General features: G+C 33.8%; 1 protein-coding gene across 2 annotated transcripts; it reads right to left on the bottom strand.

Annotated features, from left to right (window-relative positions):
* Positions 1-1,376: 1,376 nt before the first annotated feature.
* LOC135789584 (myosin-11-like) lies at positions 1,377-5,251 on the bottom strand. Of its 2 annotated transcripts, none has more exons than XM_065299495.1 (10): positions 5,001-5,251; positions 4,566-4,942; positions 3,749-4,511; positions 3,416-3,681; positions 3,144-3,357; positions 2,841-2,998; positions 2,347-2,506; positions 1,971-2,282; positions 1,777-1,908; positions 1,377-1,715 (listed from the first exon to the last, which is right to left on the bottom strand). In XM_065299495.1, the coding sequence occupies exons 1-10, from the start codon at positions 5,082-5,084 to the stop codon at positions 1,452-1,454; spliced, it is 2,730 nt and encodes a 909-aa protein (XP_065155567.1). In that variant the 5' UTR covers positions 5,085-5,251; the 3' UTR covers positions 1,377-1,451. The 2 variants fall into 2 exon arrangements, with proteins under 2 accessions (XP_065155567.1, XP_065155566.1); XM_065299494.1 differs by having other exon boundaries at positions 2,841-3,001; positions 5,001-5,249.
* Positions 5,252-16,797: the final 11,546 nt, after the last annotated feature.

Below are 16,797 nucleotides of genomic sequence, written 5' to 3' on the forward strand. Positions count from 1 at the left end.
TAGAGTGAAAGTAGAAAATATAACGTAAGCATCACGTGGCTAAGCGTTGTTAAACACACGATTGATTAAACACTCTCTAAACGCTCGCTCTCAATGAATCTCGTGAGTAAAGTCCACATTTAACCACTTGATACTTAATAAATATACTAGTTTAATTTCCCATATGATTAATATTATGTCAATATTACTACGCTTATAGTTTATAACGTCTGAAAAGTAAATAAAACCAGAGACAATTTTTTAAGTACAAGATAATTAAAAATTATGGCGCTACTAATAAAATAATTGACAACGTTTTGAATTCTCATAATCAAATTATTAGGTACTATAGAATTTGTACTTCAGGTGGGTATCATCATAATACGCAACCGGATATTATCGCAAGAATTAATTACTATTTAAAAATAAAGTTTAAGTATATTGTCAATGCTACTATGCCACTAAAATAAACTTAAGTAGCCATAAGTTGATTCAAGTACATTTAAGAACACTTAACTGGAATCTATCATAACCCAACTTAAAACACCCTGTAGATAATGACCAAACCTGTAATAATCTAATAATAACTTGGTTCAATTGAATAAAAATTGATGCGCAAAGGACGAATGCGAAGTAAAGTTACAAATCGAATTAATAACAACAATAAAGCATGCGCGAGAGGCAAAACACGCACACGCATGCTCATTACTCACAAGTATTCACTCGATGATAGGCAATAATAACACATATAACGTAGGTAAGTCGTAACGTTTTGTAATACTCGATAACATTATTAACAATTCAATAGGTTCAAATTTCGGATTATTAATGATGCGTGATTCAGTTTGAAATTTTGATTTCCTGATACGTTTTCACGATTTACTAATTTTACACGTTCAATAATAATGATAGGTATGAACAAAAATTATTTATTAATATATTTTGATTTTACTATTGACCTCTTGTAGTTTATTGACAGATTAATCGATTAAAAAATAAGTAAAATATCAAGTTTCTTATTCAATTCAATTTTTTATTTCTTTTCGGGATTTATTTAAATGTCTTTTATTCAAAATATGTTATAAATAACTGTATACGTGTAATCTAATATATAGTATCGGATTGTGCATGAGTTTACACGAAAATTACATCAATATTTATCTGATGAATCAATACTTTGAATGCCTTCCCACAGGGATCACGCAAACTGTAAAATAATGGCCATTCAAAGATTAGAGACAAACATAAACCTAAATAATTAAATATCTAAATATAAATAAATTATAAAAAAATTAACGGAGAAAAGGCGCTTTCAATAAGCTCATAAATCAATTTGTGTGTGTGTAAAAGTTTGCACACACGAATAAATTAAATTTAAATTATGAATCACCCGAAAGTTACGGTAAATTAAATTATTATTCAAGAAAAACGTTGAAAACAAACTCATTTGAACCTCGTTTAAATAATTAAAGTTATCTTTTATCATTATTTTGTGGTGGTTTTTCATCTTCTTCGTCTTCTTCTGCTTCTTCGTGTAAAGTATACAATTGTGGTGTGTCATATTCGGACTCATCTTCAGTTCTATCATAAGTTTTATCCGTATAACCATTAAAATAATCATCAGTGTATTTATCGTTATTGTTTTCGAGAAAATTCGCAAACTCCGATTGCAGGTCAATCAAACGTTCCGATGGTAGTTTGGCATTCGTTAAAGCCTCCACCACTTCATCATTACCCTATTGTAACAGTAACAATCAATTAATTAATTAATTAATTAACTATGTAAATGTATGTTACGGTATAATGAACGTCAATGGCCGTCTCACAGCCAAATTCGCTTGACTCCGACATCAGATTGATATGACACGTCGGCTGGATCTTCTTCAATGCGTCAACGACTTTCTGCGGGTCGAGGGTCATGGAGCTCACCTTAAACAAGCCGTAAACGTGATTATAAACTTGTCGAAAATATTTGAGCATTTTTTTGTTACTTTATCAATAGTAGCGCGCAATTGTTCATCTTTATCGTGAAGAAGTTTGGTTAGGACGTGCCTGACCTTGGTCTGACTTTGACTCTGCAACCGAAAGTCCTCCATTGTTTCCATTAATTTATCAGTGGCGAACTGGGCAGCGCGTAGTGCGTGTTCTTTTTCTTTGTCGATTGCTAGACTTTTTAGGACTTGCTCATGACGATGCAGCTCAAACTTTTTTTCGAGGTTATTAACGATTGATTCCTGCCGAATGGCGTCCATGCGTAGTCGGTTATTTGATAATCGTAATACTTTGTTCTCCCTTTCTATTTCCTATGAATAAGTTTATACTTATTTATATAAAGATATCTTGTGAGAATTATGAGTTGTGTGTTACCATGAGTTTATTATTAATTTCATTTTTCTCTTGTTTGGACACTTTTATTTCTTTTTGCAAATGAAAAATTTGATCTGTTTTCGCAGACATTTCTTTTTCCAGTTTATCAATTGTTTCTGCTTGATTAGCGATGTTAGTTTTACTTTCATCCAGTAATTTGCTGTAATAAATGAATAAAGATAAGTAAGTGGATAATAAATTAGGTAAAAAGCGTTGTTTTTATTTCTATTGAACAAATGAGTAATTAAATAACAGTAAACACATTCACGGTGTGCGTACGTAGATTCGTGTCAAGTGCAAACGTTGACATCACTATCGTGCTTAAACCTAAATGACTAATGACAAAGCAATTTTAATAATTTTTTTTTTGCAAAAACACACAAATTAAATGTCAGAAAAGATTTGACAGTGTGTTTTTGACACTAGACAGTTTTCAAGACGGCTCACGTAAAATATCTTATTTTATATTAATTTGTTAATAAAAATTTACTCACGATAAATTAGCGATTTCGTTTTGCAATGCCGTTTTAGCTTGAGTATCTTCAGCAATTTGACTTTTATTCTTTTTCCGCATTTCGCGCACACTCGTCACTAAAGCTGCGTAACGCCCTTTTACTTCCTCAATCTCTTTGCGCGCCATCTCCAATTGGTTCTTCTAAAATAACTCAATGAAAAATCAATAAGAATAAAAAAGCAATTTCGAAAATATTAAATTTAATAAAACAATATTACATTACGTATTATTAATCGTAATTTTGACTTCGATAGCTTTGATCAAATATTTTTATACACAATACCTGCTCCTGAGAAGGTGCTTGATCCGATTGATCCGCAGAACTCTCAACCACAGCCATGTCTGAGGTCATATCAATTAACTCTTGAATTCGACTGCTTTGTATTTTGATAACGGATGTAAGTTCACTGATGAGATTTTTTGCTTCGGCGGCATTTACAGTGTCCAAGTTATTTAGAGGTGATATCTCTGCTAATTGCATGTGAGCTGCAGTGACACTATAAAATATCATCAGATATTAGCTAATAGAAGTTAAACTAGATTATGGTAAATTACTTGTTCTCCAAAAGCATTTGATTGTCGTAGTCGTATTTTTGTAGAGCGTGAACCAACTTCTTGACTTTGGGATCGTTTTTTCCTACTTTAAGTAATGCTTGTCGGAGAATGTTTATCTGATCAAGTTGTTTCTGTTCTTTTTGACGACTACAAGAAACTTTACGAAGAAGATATTTGTTTTCTTGCATAAGTTTTGCTTTTAATGTAGATTCTTCACACGCCCATTCAGCGTTTTTTGCACAAGTTATACGCAATTCTTCAATTTCCTTTAAAATGATGCAAAAATAATTAAAAAATAGAAATGTTGCGAATGGGCAAAAGTAAATTGTTTACGCTTAGGTGATCTTGGATTTGTTTCTTGAATTCTTCAGTTCTTTGTGACGCTTGACTCTTGCTCAACTCTTCGTTGCTTTCGAATTTCTCGATCAGTGCCTTATTTGCCTTAAATCCATCCTCAGTACTCTTTTGCAATCCTTTTAATCTCTCTTCAGATAACGCCAACTCATTTCTTAGACTGTCACACACGTTTATCAGTTCCTCATTTTGACTTTTTTGTAATTCCAAACTTTCTTTCACTTCACTCAATTGTTCTTTCCCTGTTTTACAATTCTTGCATTCTTTTACTGAGTCATATAAAATACTCTCCAACATCTTTCTGTGTTGCATTTCAGTTTGAAAGCAAACACTCAAAAACTTTTTCTGTGCATCGGTTTGTTCCTGAAGTCCTTTTAAGGTATCACAACTATTTTGCATATTGATAAATTTATCTTTCCATTGTTCACTTATTCCCTTTGCGAGATTATGACTTTTCTTGAGATCTACAACAAGATTGCACAGATCGTTGAAGTCATGCGCAGACGCAGGGCAACTTCTGCTGATGATCTTCATTTTTGTGAGATTTGAGGCGTTTGCATCCGCTGGAGAAAGGTCACCTAATTCTTTTTCTATCTTTGGATCTGCGTTTGCTGTTGCTACAGTATCAGCGCTTCTGCTACGGGCTTTCGGGTTTGGTTTCGTGTGTGGAGATGACACAGATAGAAATGATTTATTTAAGGCACTATTAGAGTGTTTCTTTTTGCAACGACAAATTCCTTTTCTGCAAGAAAAAACGGTAATGATATAAAATATTTGTCTAATTATGAAATTTTACTTTTTCAGCGCCTTTTTATCCTTCTTTACATTCTCTTTTGGTGGTTCGGTAGTTTGTTTTTGTTGTGAAGGAATCCTAGGAAGAGGAAGACATAATTCGTCTTCTATTGGAACATTGTTTGGGGCTTCACAGTTATAAAATTTCACAGATGGTCTACCATGTTTACTTGTTGTTCCTTTATCAGACATTTTGTTTTTGTTCATCAGTGACGACTGAACACCCTCGTTAATCATTGCTATTTGTTTAACCATTCCTATTTGTTTGTCTTTGAGTTTCGAATTTTTGGTGTTTTCTGATTTCCGTGGCTGCTTAGAACTAAGCTGTAGCATTAAATTGATTTCAGTTTCCAGGCGTTCTAGACGATTTGTTATAGATGTCTGTTAAATTTAATTGTAATTATTAATATTATTATAAGAAGTGGGAAATGCAAGAGACCTGGGAGGCAGCTGAATTGTTTACTGCGCCGTTCTTCGTATTCAGTTCACTGGCTTTACCGTGTTTGCGCAGCTTATCATCCATTATTTGGTTGTTACATGTAAAAACTCCAATTTTACATTGTTAATTTCGAATTCTACCATAAAAGAGAGGTTGAGCAAGGCACTTTCATTGCAGTTTGTACGTTAAATTTCGAGCTTCAAATTCTGACTTGAATAAAATATGACAATTGACATTTTTATCAAATTTTTACTTAGGAACGATATTTTGTTAGAATTTGATAAAATATCAACTTGTATAATACGTTGTTTGTAATGTAACCATTTGATTTACGATTTTTTTTAACAAATTCACTAAATTTTTAGTTTTTGTATTTTTAATACACAAACTGCTGTGTTCTTCATTTAATCGTATTAAATAAGGACAGTCTACAATCATCTACAATCATCTAGGTCTGAAATAATGCAAAACTGTCTCTTTTTTTCCGTTGCCATATACAGAACGTTCGCGCCGTGAATGAAGTGGACAGGGTCGGCTTTATTTTGCAGTGTCAGTTACCAGGGTGGTACTTTTAAAGGGGGTTAATTTTTTTTCAAATTCGATTAATCTCAGCAAATATAATTATATATATTTACCTTATATTTATATTTATATTATTACTAGCTGACCCGGCAAACTTTGTTCTGCCTCGCTTTTCACGTGCAATTTCTTGTTCTTCTTCAGTCCTTTCATTCGCAATCCTTCGAATCCTAGTTGCATTACGGTTTTGTCGGATAAGATTTGATCGTTTTGGCCGCTGCATGTTGAGTGGGGAAGCTACGAAGCATCGCACAAAGAAGAGACGGAGAAAACTCGTCTAGTATCTTCCAAAAAAGTTTTCACTTCAAAAAGTATTAAAAAAAGTATCCTACACTTACTAAGTCTTATTCAAACAAACACATCAACCGGGCAACTTCAACCAACACGTACAAACCCACGCACGTCTATGCTTAAGGGGAAGCTACGAATCGCACAAAGAGGAGACGTTATTTGTGTGCTCTTTTTCTCCCGTAGGCTAAACCATATAAGCGAATATGTTTGTTTCCTTTTAGTGTCGTTTAGTGTTCTCTAAAAAAGTTTTCACTTCAAAAAGTATCCTAGTAACCTTCTCCAAACAAAAACATCAACCGTTCAATTTCAACCCACACGTACACACATACACACGTCTATGCTACGAAGCATCGCACAAAGAGGAGGATAATAGAAAACTTTGTATTTGCGTTCTCTTATTCTCCGGCAAGATAATCCATATACGCAAATATGTTTGTCTCTTTTTAGTGTCGTTTAGTGCCTTTTTGAAAACTTTTCACTTCAAAAAGTATCCTATTACCTTCTCCTGGCCCTAAGCTATCTCTCCACCAATTTTTAGCTAAATTGTATTAGCCGTTCTTTAGTTATAAAGGAGTTAACCAACACGACTTTTTTTATATATATAGAAGATCTATTTAATATATATTTTGCGCTGCGCGCTTGGGCCATGCGATTGTAAACTTGCCATAAATTGACATTCTGATTGTGTCTTGGAGTAGGTACCTGTGTTCTGAAGTTGTTACACTGAGACTTCTTTCCATAAAGGACTTATGTTTTTCAGCATTAGACCAACCTTTTGCACTTAGTAAATAGCATCTCTCTGAACAATTAAGTACCGAAATCATGTGCGGACTAGAGTCCGACCGAAACTGGTTTCTCAGCCGAAACCGAAACTGTAACTTAGATAAACATATTTAATTTATGTTTCTATGGTGCAATAAAATTATTTACAACCATATTAAGCAGTAAAGTGAAGAAATTAATGATAGATTGAAAATATTTGGTTTTGTGAATTTTCAGAACATAAATATGTTTGGTTGGTGATTCCCTCAAATCTCTTTCGTATGTCACTTCAAAATTAAACTACAGTAGAATCTTGATAACTCGAACCTTGTTAAGTCGTAATCCTCAGTAACTCGAAAAGATATGCTATTCCCTTCCGCTGAACCCCGAACGACGCACTAACTCGAATTTTTTAGACCCAGTAACTCGAACAATAAGTTATTTCCCTGTGAGGCATTACTCGTACATTTTAATACTCAGTAACTCGAACTGCAAATACTACCTCAGTAAGTCGAAGTTCATAAAATTTTATGATTTCTTACTCGAGATTCCCGGAGCTCAAAACTCGGGATTCCCGGAGCTTAAAACTCGTGGCAATAAAATCAAAAAGGAATGTTCGGGGCTCGGGGCCTCTTATCTATTGTTTTTGTTTTGCACACGTGCAAGGAATGAATTCATTCAATAAACTTTCTAATTTCTAAGAAACACAGATGTTATGTTTCTTCATTTTTGGTCACTTTTGGTTACTTGGCTCAGTCAGTACATTTTTGTTTGGCTGTTAACAAGCAACAACATGAGTACAATACAGCAATTGATACACTACGAACTTACATTGAAAGATGTAATGATATCGAGTACCTATCATATATTCGGTTCACTATATGAACTAGAAAAAATAATTGATAAAAAATCTGTAAATGGCTTGAATCAAACGAAGATCACAGATTTTTATCAATTATTTAAAACATACAGTGTAAGTTCATTCATTATAATTATGTACTTGACTCTCATTTTATGTTACCTAATGTAATTTGTCGTAATAAATGTTCTATGAAATTGTGCCTTTTTATGTCGAAATTTGATGAGTTACCTCTTCATATCTCGAAATTCTTGTTAAGTCGAAAACTTGCTATCTCGAATTTTTTTTGGTTTCCCTTGACATTCGAGTTATCAAGATTCTACTGTATAATAAAATTCATGAACACTGAGTTTCAGTGGGGAAAGTTTCAACCAATTTTTGGCCAAAACCGAAACTAGATTTCTTGGCCGAAACTGGCCGAAACCAAAATTTCGGTCGGTCTCTAGTATTTGGTAGTTGTGTAGCTTTAAGTCGAGAAGAAGGGGACTTCTCTAGAATTGTCAAATTAAATTCTCCATGGGGTTGTATTAGTTTATTGCAGAAGTTGTGTCTACCACATGGGCAAATTCGAAAATTTGATGGTGCATTTTTTTACTTAAAGGGTGAAATTTTTTAGTATAGATCATCCACATTTTTTTCTTTAAGTCCTTTATATTATCTAAGTAGAATTACTATTTATAACTGTTAACGTTCTCGAAGGCATCTTAAGGAACACAATTTTAATTGAAACGAATTCGAATAGTCCGTCGATAAATTTTTTATAATATAATTTCATAATTCTTGATTTGATTATATTTTGTATGATTAGCACACGGGAAACCTGCAAAACGATAATTTTTATGCTTCGATGTACCGATTTTTGGTAGTTTTAGGTGTCTACCGGCCGACCGATATGTCCTAGGGCAACGATTCTTTCATCAGATTGTAAGTATTAAATTTGTATATCATTTACATTCATAATTTGTGTAATTAGCACACGGGAAACCTACAAAAAGATCATTTTTGTGCTTCGATGTACTGATTTTTGGTAGTTTCAGGTATCCAGCGGGCGAACAAAATGTCCTAGGACAATGATTCTTTCATCAGATTGTAAGTATTAAATTTGTGTATCATTTACATTCACAATTTGTGTAATTAGCACACGGGAAACCTACAAAAAGATCATTTTTGTGCTTCGATTTCATCAGATTGTAAGTATTAAATTTGTATATCATTTACATTCATAATTTGTGTAATTAGCACACGGGAAACCTACAAAAGATAATTTTTGTGCCTCGTTGTACTGATTTTTGGTAGTTTTAGATGTCTAACGGGCAAGCGAAATGTCCTAGGACAACGATTCTTTCATCAGATTGTAAGTATTAAATTTGTATATCATTTACATTCATAATTTGTGTAATTAGCACACGGGAAACCTACAAAAAGATAATTTTTGTGCCTCGTTGTACTGATTTTTGGTAGTTTTAGATGTCTAACGGGCAAGCGAAATGTCCTAGGACAACGATTCTTTCATCAGATTGTAAGTATTAAATTTGTGTATCATTTACATTCACAATTTGTGTAATTAGCACACGGGAAACCTACAAAAAGATCATTTTTGTGCTTCGATGTACTGATTTTTGGTAGTTTTAGATGTCTAACGGGCAAGCGAAATGTCCTAGGACAACGATTCTTTCATCAGATTGTAAGTATTAAATTTGTATATCATTTACATTCATAATTTGTGTAATTAGCACACGGGAAACCTACAAAAGATAATTTTGTGCCTCGTTGTACTGATTTTTGGTAGTTTTAGATGTCTAACGGGCAAGCGAAATGTCCTAGGACAACAATTCTTTCATCAGATTGTAAGTATTAAATTTGTATATCATTTACATTCATAATTTGTGTAATTAGCACACGGAAACCTACAAAAGATAATTTTTGTGCCTCGTTGTACTGATTTTGGTAGTTTTAGATGTCTAACGGGCAAGCGAAATGTCCTAGGACAACGATTCTTTCATCAGATTGTAAGTATTAAATTTGTATATCATTTACATTCATAATTTGTGTAATTAGCACACGGGAAACCTACAAAAAGATCATTTTTGTGCTTCGATGTACTGATTTTTGGTAGTTTTAGATGTCTAACGGGCAAGCGAAATGTCCTAGGACAACGATTCTTTCATCAGATTGTAAGTATTAAATTTGTATATCATTTACATTCATAATTTGTGTAATTAGCACACGGGAAACCTACAAAAAGATAATTTTTGTGCCTCGTTGTACTGATTTTTGGTAGTTTTAGATGTCTAACGGGCAAGCGAAATGTCCTAGGACAACGATTCTTTCATCAGATTGTAAGTATTAAATTTGTATATCATTTACATTCATAATTTGTGTAATTAGCACACGGGAAACCTACAAAAGATCATTTTGTGCTTCGATGTACTGATTTTTGGTAGTTTTAGATGTCTAACGGGCAAGCGAAATGTCCTAGGACAACGATTCTTTCATCAGATTGTAAGTATTAAATTTGTATATCATTTACATTCATAATTTGTGTAATTAGCACACGGGAAACCTACAAAAGATAATTTTTGTGCCTCGTTGTACTGATTTTGGTAGTTTTAGATGTCTAACGGGCAAGCGAAATGTCCTAGGACAACAATTCTTTCATCAGATTGTAAGTATTAAATTTGTATATCATTTACATTCATAATTTGTGTAATTAGCACACGGGAAACCTACAAAAAGATAATTTTTGTGCCTCGTTGTACTGATTTTTGGTAGTTTTAGATGTCTAACGGGCAAGCGAAATGTCCTAGGACAACGATTCTTTCATCAGATTGTAAGTATTAAATTTGTATATCATTTACATTCATAATTTGTGTAATTAGCACACGGGAAACCTACAAAAAGATCATTTTTGTGCTTCGATGTACTGATTTTTGGTAGTTTTAGATGTCTAACGGGCAAGCGAAATGTCCTAGGACAACGATTCTTTCATCAGATTGTAAGTATTAAATTTGTATATCATTTACATTCATAATTTGTGTAATTAGCACACGGGAAACCTACAAAAAGATAATTTTTGTGCCTCGTTGTACTGATTTTTGGTAGTTTTAGATGTCTAACGGGCAAGCGAAATGTCCTAGGACAACGATTCTTTCATCAGATTGTAAGTATTAAATTTGTATATCATTTACATTCATAATTTGTGTAATTAGCACACGGGAAACCTACAAAAAGATAATTTTTGTGCCTCGTTGTACTGATTTTTGGTAGTTTTAGATGTCTAACGGGCAAGCGAAATGTCCTAGGACAACAATTCTTTCATCAGATTGTAAGTATTAAATTTGTATATCATTTACATTCATAATTTGTGTAATTAGCACACGGGAAACCTACAAAAGATAATTTTTGTGCCTCGTTGTACTGATTTTGGTAGTTTTAGATGTCTAACGGGCAAGCGAAATGTCCTAGGACAACGATTCTTTCATCAGATTGTAAGTATTAAATTTGTATATCATTTACATTCATAATTTGTGTAATTAGCACACGGGAAACCTACAAAAAGATCATTTTTGTGCTTCGATGTACTGATTTTTGGTAGTTTTAGATGTCTAACGGGCAAGCGAAATGTCCTAGGACAACGATTCTTTCATCAGATTGTAAGTATTAAATTTGTATATCATTTACATTCATAATTTGTGTAATTAGCACACGGGAAACCTACAAAAGATAATTTTGTGCCTCGTTGTACTGATTTTGGTAGTTTTAGATGTCTAACGGGCAAGCGAAATGTCCTAGGACAACGATTCTTTCATCAGATTGTAAGTATTAAATTTGTATATCATTTACATTCATAATTTGTGTAATTAGCACACGGGAAACCTACAAAAGATAATTTTTGTGCCTCGTTGTACTGATTTTTGGTAGTTTTAGATGTCTAACGGGCAAGCGAAATGTCCTAGGACAACGATTCTTTCATCAGATTGTAAGTATTAAATTTGTATATCATTTACATTCATAATTTGTGTAATTAGCACACGGGAAACCTACAAAAAGATAATTTTTGTGCCTCGTTGTACTGATTTTTGGTAGTTTTAGATGTCTAACGGGCAAGCGAAATGTCCTAAGACAACGATTTTTTCATCAGAAGTATTGAATTAGTTTATAATTTTCGTAAATAATTTTCGTTAATGGAAAGTGGATTTAATGTTAAATATTAACAGACGTAATGCAGACTTCTGGATATTTTCAAAGTTTCAAAACTTGATGACGCTGGCTATCTTTAATGTTTTGTTCCGTCACACCCAGATCGTGCTAGTGTCAGCTATCTATTTTGTTTTGTTCCGCTACGGTCAGATGACGTTCCATCAATTTGGTTTTAATTCATTTGAGTTGCGGTGCGTACGTCACTTTTATACACAACTTTTAGGTTTAACAATAATTTGCGATTAAATATTTGTAATCGCATTTCTGTCGTATGCATATAGCAAAATGCCCCTCCAACTGCGGGTCGGTTATCAATCTGTCTTGCTTAGTTCAGTTTAGTCGGTTGAGCGCAGTTGCGAGTGCGCACGTGTTTTGTTCATTAATCAAACGTGGTAACACTTACTCCCGATTCTTGATATTATGTAGCATTACTTAAATCGATTGACGATCAGGGGCATTTAGTAGTAACAGCCCACTGCAGCGCACAACTAATGATTTCAGTGAACACGGGAGTGGCTCGGATTTTTAAATTTTTTGGCGGCGTGTTCTGCTTCAATTCATCCATTGCTCCCGGCCCATTCTACAGCTACTTCGCTTCATCCCCAGAAAGAGGGAACTCCTTATAGGGACAATCCTTATAAGGCCTTGTTCAAATATTTCTAAGTTTTAAGTCGACTCAAGAGAGCAGACACTTTACTTTATTCCTTTATGGTATCCTATTTGTCGTTTTCAGTATTGACGTCTTAAGTCATGCTGCGAGTGCAACATAGCTGAGTCGTGTTGTTGTTTTTAAAAAGTTGAATGAAGTAGAAACATAAATAGATGAATCAAATATCAATAATAAAAACACTCGGTGGTCGAGTGGGTACGTGCACCTGCCAGCATGCTTGTAGACACGGATCGAATCTCAGGTATGGAAGGCATTTTTCCCAAATATAAAAATAACAGGTGTAATTTGGGTTGCATATGTAAACTCAAATGAAATATAAGAGAAATTGCAATACAAGTGAAGGCAATATGAGAAGCAAAGGAAGTAAGTAGAGAAACGGGGAACAGAGAAATAGAAGAAGACAAAGGAGTAGTAGAGAAGAGAAGAGAAGAGAAGATAGAATAAGGAGAACAGGGGTGGATGAGATTTTTAAATTTTTTGGCAAGTGTCGTTATAAGACAGGTCGCCCACTGCCCACTGCTTCGATCCGTCCATTGCTTCCGGCCCATCCTACAGCTACGATGTCTCTGCGCTTCATCCCCGAAATTATCAGGCATATCAACAATTTTTATGGTGGGGGATCATCCCCAGAGAGAGGGAACTCCTTATAAGGACATCCTTTTAAGGACTTGTAAAAATATTTCTAATTTTTAAGTCGCCTCAAGAGAGGGGACACTTAAAAATATTCTTACAAGTTCTGACCTGTACCTGAAAAGAGAGAAGGGGTACACAAATCATACAGGGTACCTTAACAATTTTTATAGTGGGGATCATGCCCTGAGAGAGGGAAATACTCATAAATTGATAGAAGGGGTACACACAAATCAAAGAAGTCAATATATCTTACTATTTCTTTATTAACAATAGAATACAAGTTTAGATTTTACAAGTCTACAAAATACATGCTGCCATATTGAAACAGGACTTACGACCTGCATAGCCGCGCACATGCGAGCAAGTAGCATTTCGTAAAGTACTACCGGGAAAGAGAAATGAGCAAATAGTCCATTTTCTACGTGATTGAAAGAGGAAACAAATATACAGGGTGTTACAATAAGAAAATTTAAAATTAAAAAAAATAAAAGATAGGAAAGCTAGAGTGGTAGAAAAATAAAACATCAATATGAATTTTATTGCGATCCTAAAATTTCTTTGCGACGGGTTCTCCAGATACGCAACAAACAAGGCAAAATGTGTCGGCCGACGGCAAGTCATGTACACACGCGGGAAGAAATTTAAATTGTGCATTAAAATACGTCTCCGCGATTGGAGCATAATGACATCGAAAGAAAATGCGAGCTATAAAAAATTCACGCTATTAAATCGATGATTGACATGGAAAAACAAAGTCTGGAGCGAAACCGAAGACGCATCCGACGGCACGCGTCCATTTGGAGTTATTACGGTATACTGAACATAAAGGAAATTTAACATACAAGGTGTTATCATTAAAAAAATTTCAATTCATAAAGAAAATCACCCGACAACAATAAAGATTGCTCATTTTTTACTGGGCGTTAAAGAAAATTTATATACCTACAGGGTTAAACAAAAAGAAAATAAAAAATACATGTGTTATTAACTGTTTTCTCCTATATATCTAGAAGTGGTATGTGCGAGGAGAGAAACATAATACAGTAGAGTCCGGTTATAATGACATCGAAGGGAACTGACAAACACGTCATAATAAGCGGACGTCATACAAACCGTTTTGTGAAATAAAAACCTTTTTTTACGTAAATATGTACCTAAGTACTTTAATATATAAACATAGTAATTACAAATGTATATAAATGTATACATATATATTAAATTAAAATCAAAATTGCACATAATTACACATACAAGAGTATTTTTTACTGTTTTAAATAATCTGTCATTTTTGTCTGCTTTTGTTTTTTTATTTTATTGTAAAAACAGTCTCTAATACTATTATGAATAGAGGACATAGCTATGGTCAAATTATCATTTGCAATATTGCTGTGCATAGTAACAAACACAAGAAACACAAGACACAAATAGTTAAACACAAACAATAAATTCACCTCCGGCAGCGTGACGAGTTGTGAGAAGATAAGTAGGAACTGTTCTTAGATTTCAAAGTTGTGAAAATCGGTCATGTTATATGGTCTGCTAGAACAGGATTGGTTAAGATTTAATTGGTTTATGAGGGTGAAAAACAGACCAGAAATGGCTTAAGAAATGTGAGAACATACCTTGATGCATAATTAATTTTTGCGCTTTTGGCCTATCCAATAAATTGTATGGACCTTAATTAGGCACAATGTAGAAATGATTAAATACGCGTATCATACATAAAGAGTATCCGACGGCCGACGGAGCATCACTGACGTTTTACCTCAGCGTATAAACAATTCGCAGTAAACAAACGCCGCACATCACTCGTGCACAATGGAATTTAGAAATATTACGTAATGACGCGAAGAAATTAAGGAACTCAAATTAATGTGAAGATAATGTGCGTGCGGATCAACCGACGACAAATATGAGACTGACGTGCGTGGTAGGCAAGCCAACCACGAGGCGAACCGCGTGGCAACCGCACAAAAATTGCACGAGATAAGAAAATTTGTTTGTTTGTAAACAATGATACATTCAGTGTGGTAATGCAGAACATGAAAAGAATTGTACTCGTACAATGCATGGAACATTTAATTTCGATTAAATTATGAATCGGACACCAGTAACAAAATTATAGATTAAAGCCATATTGGCGTGTAAATACCTTCTTTTTTTTTAATTAAAATTGCAAATAGGCCTTAAACGTTCAATGTTAGGATAATACAGTGGAATCCCCGGTAATCACTTTGCAGGGCAGTGTCGAATGAGCGAATTTGTCGGATTATAGAGGACTGCCTAAGACCCCGTACAGGCCGAAACTTTTTACAAAAGAGTACCTTGTAATCCGACAAATTACAAATTCCAAAGTTCAAACATATGGCATATGACCATGTCGGATTACAAGAGGTGCCGGATAAAGCTGTGTCCGGATTACCGGGATTCCACTGTAAATACTTAAACAGTTCTTTTAATTCTACATCGATTATTTTCGAAACTTTTTTTCCTAAGATTAGCCGTTTAGGCCCTATTTGCAAATTTTAGTGAAAACTGCAGTTGACATAAAAAAGAGAAATTGTTTGCCTTTTTTATGGCGAAATATTTTATTTCAACAAATACAGATTCTGTTATAATTCGAATTTTTGAATCCTGTTTCTGGTTTTTGAAAGTATATTAAATTCTAAATCGGAAACATGTAACACAATTGTAGATTAAAGCCATTTGGGCAAGTAAAATCAATTTTTTATTTAAATTAAAATTGCACATAGAGCCTAAACCGTCAATGATAGAAAAATTAAATAATTACTTAAATAATCAATTAAGAATTAAATAAACTTTCAAAATCCTAAAACAGAATTTAATAATTCCAATTATTTCAAAAGCTGCACTAGCTGAAAAGAAGATTTCATCATAAAAAAGGCGAAAGATTTCCCTTTCTTATTTTCAGAATTAAAAATTGTATCTAATAGTGGTGGGTAGTGGGTTTTGCCGGAAAGAGCCGCCAAAGAATTAAGAACGCGACGGTAGACGACAATTTTAATCATTTTAATTTGTACATTAAACAAAAACGAAATGTGTCGAATATGAATTGCAAATCAACGGTAGGTATTGAAACAGTGACAAAAATTATTTGTGAGGTTAAATAATGTATTTGATTTGCATATGGCTGAAGAAATGCGAGAACATACCTTGATACAAAATAAAGTTTTGCGCGATTGACATATCCAAATAAAATACGAAATAAATATGAAATATGCGCATGATACAAAAAGAGTATCTGACGGCCAACGCTTTACCTCTGCGTATGTACATTCCGCGCTTAACGAACGCAGAAGAAGCATGTAGAAACAGTACGTAATAACGCGACAAAAAATTAAGGAACTCAAAATATTGTAAAGAAAATGTGCGTCCAGATCACCTGACGACAAAAATGAGACTAACGTGGTACGCACGCCAACCGCGTGGCGACCGCACAAAACTGCACGAAATAAAAAAAACTTGTTTGTTTGTAAACACTGATACTTTCAGTGTGGTAGTGCAGAACTATTCATGGAACTATTAATTTTGATTAAATTCTTAATCGAATTCTGATAAATAATTTAATTCTACATCGTTTATTTTAGTAACATTAAACGTTTAGACCCTATTTACAATTTTAGAGAAAAATGTATTCGTTTATCGTAGACCTTTGTGACCTTTTTTTGTTCTTGACATAAACGCCAAAAAATTCGACCCTGTTCTTCGACCGAAAAAAATTTAACAAAAAAATTCGACAGAAAAAAATTTTCCAAAAAGTTCGACCGTTTTTCAACGGAAAA

Source organism: Atheta coriaria, unplaced genomic scaffold (genome assembly GCF_025399875.1).
Source record: "Atheta coriaria isolate IRGN ID8LTWV9N9 unplaced genomic scaffold, Caltech_Dcor_3.1 hic_scaffold_3_pilon, whole genome shotgun sequence".
Taxonomy (NCBI): domain Eukaryota; kingdom Metazoa; phylum Arthropoda; class Insecta; order Coleoptera; family Staphylinidae; genus Dalotia; species Dalotia coriaria.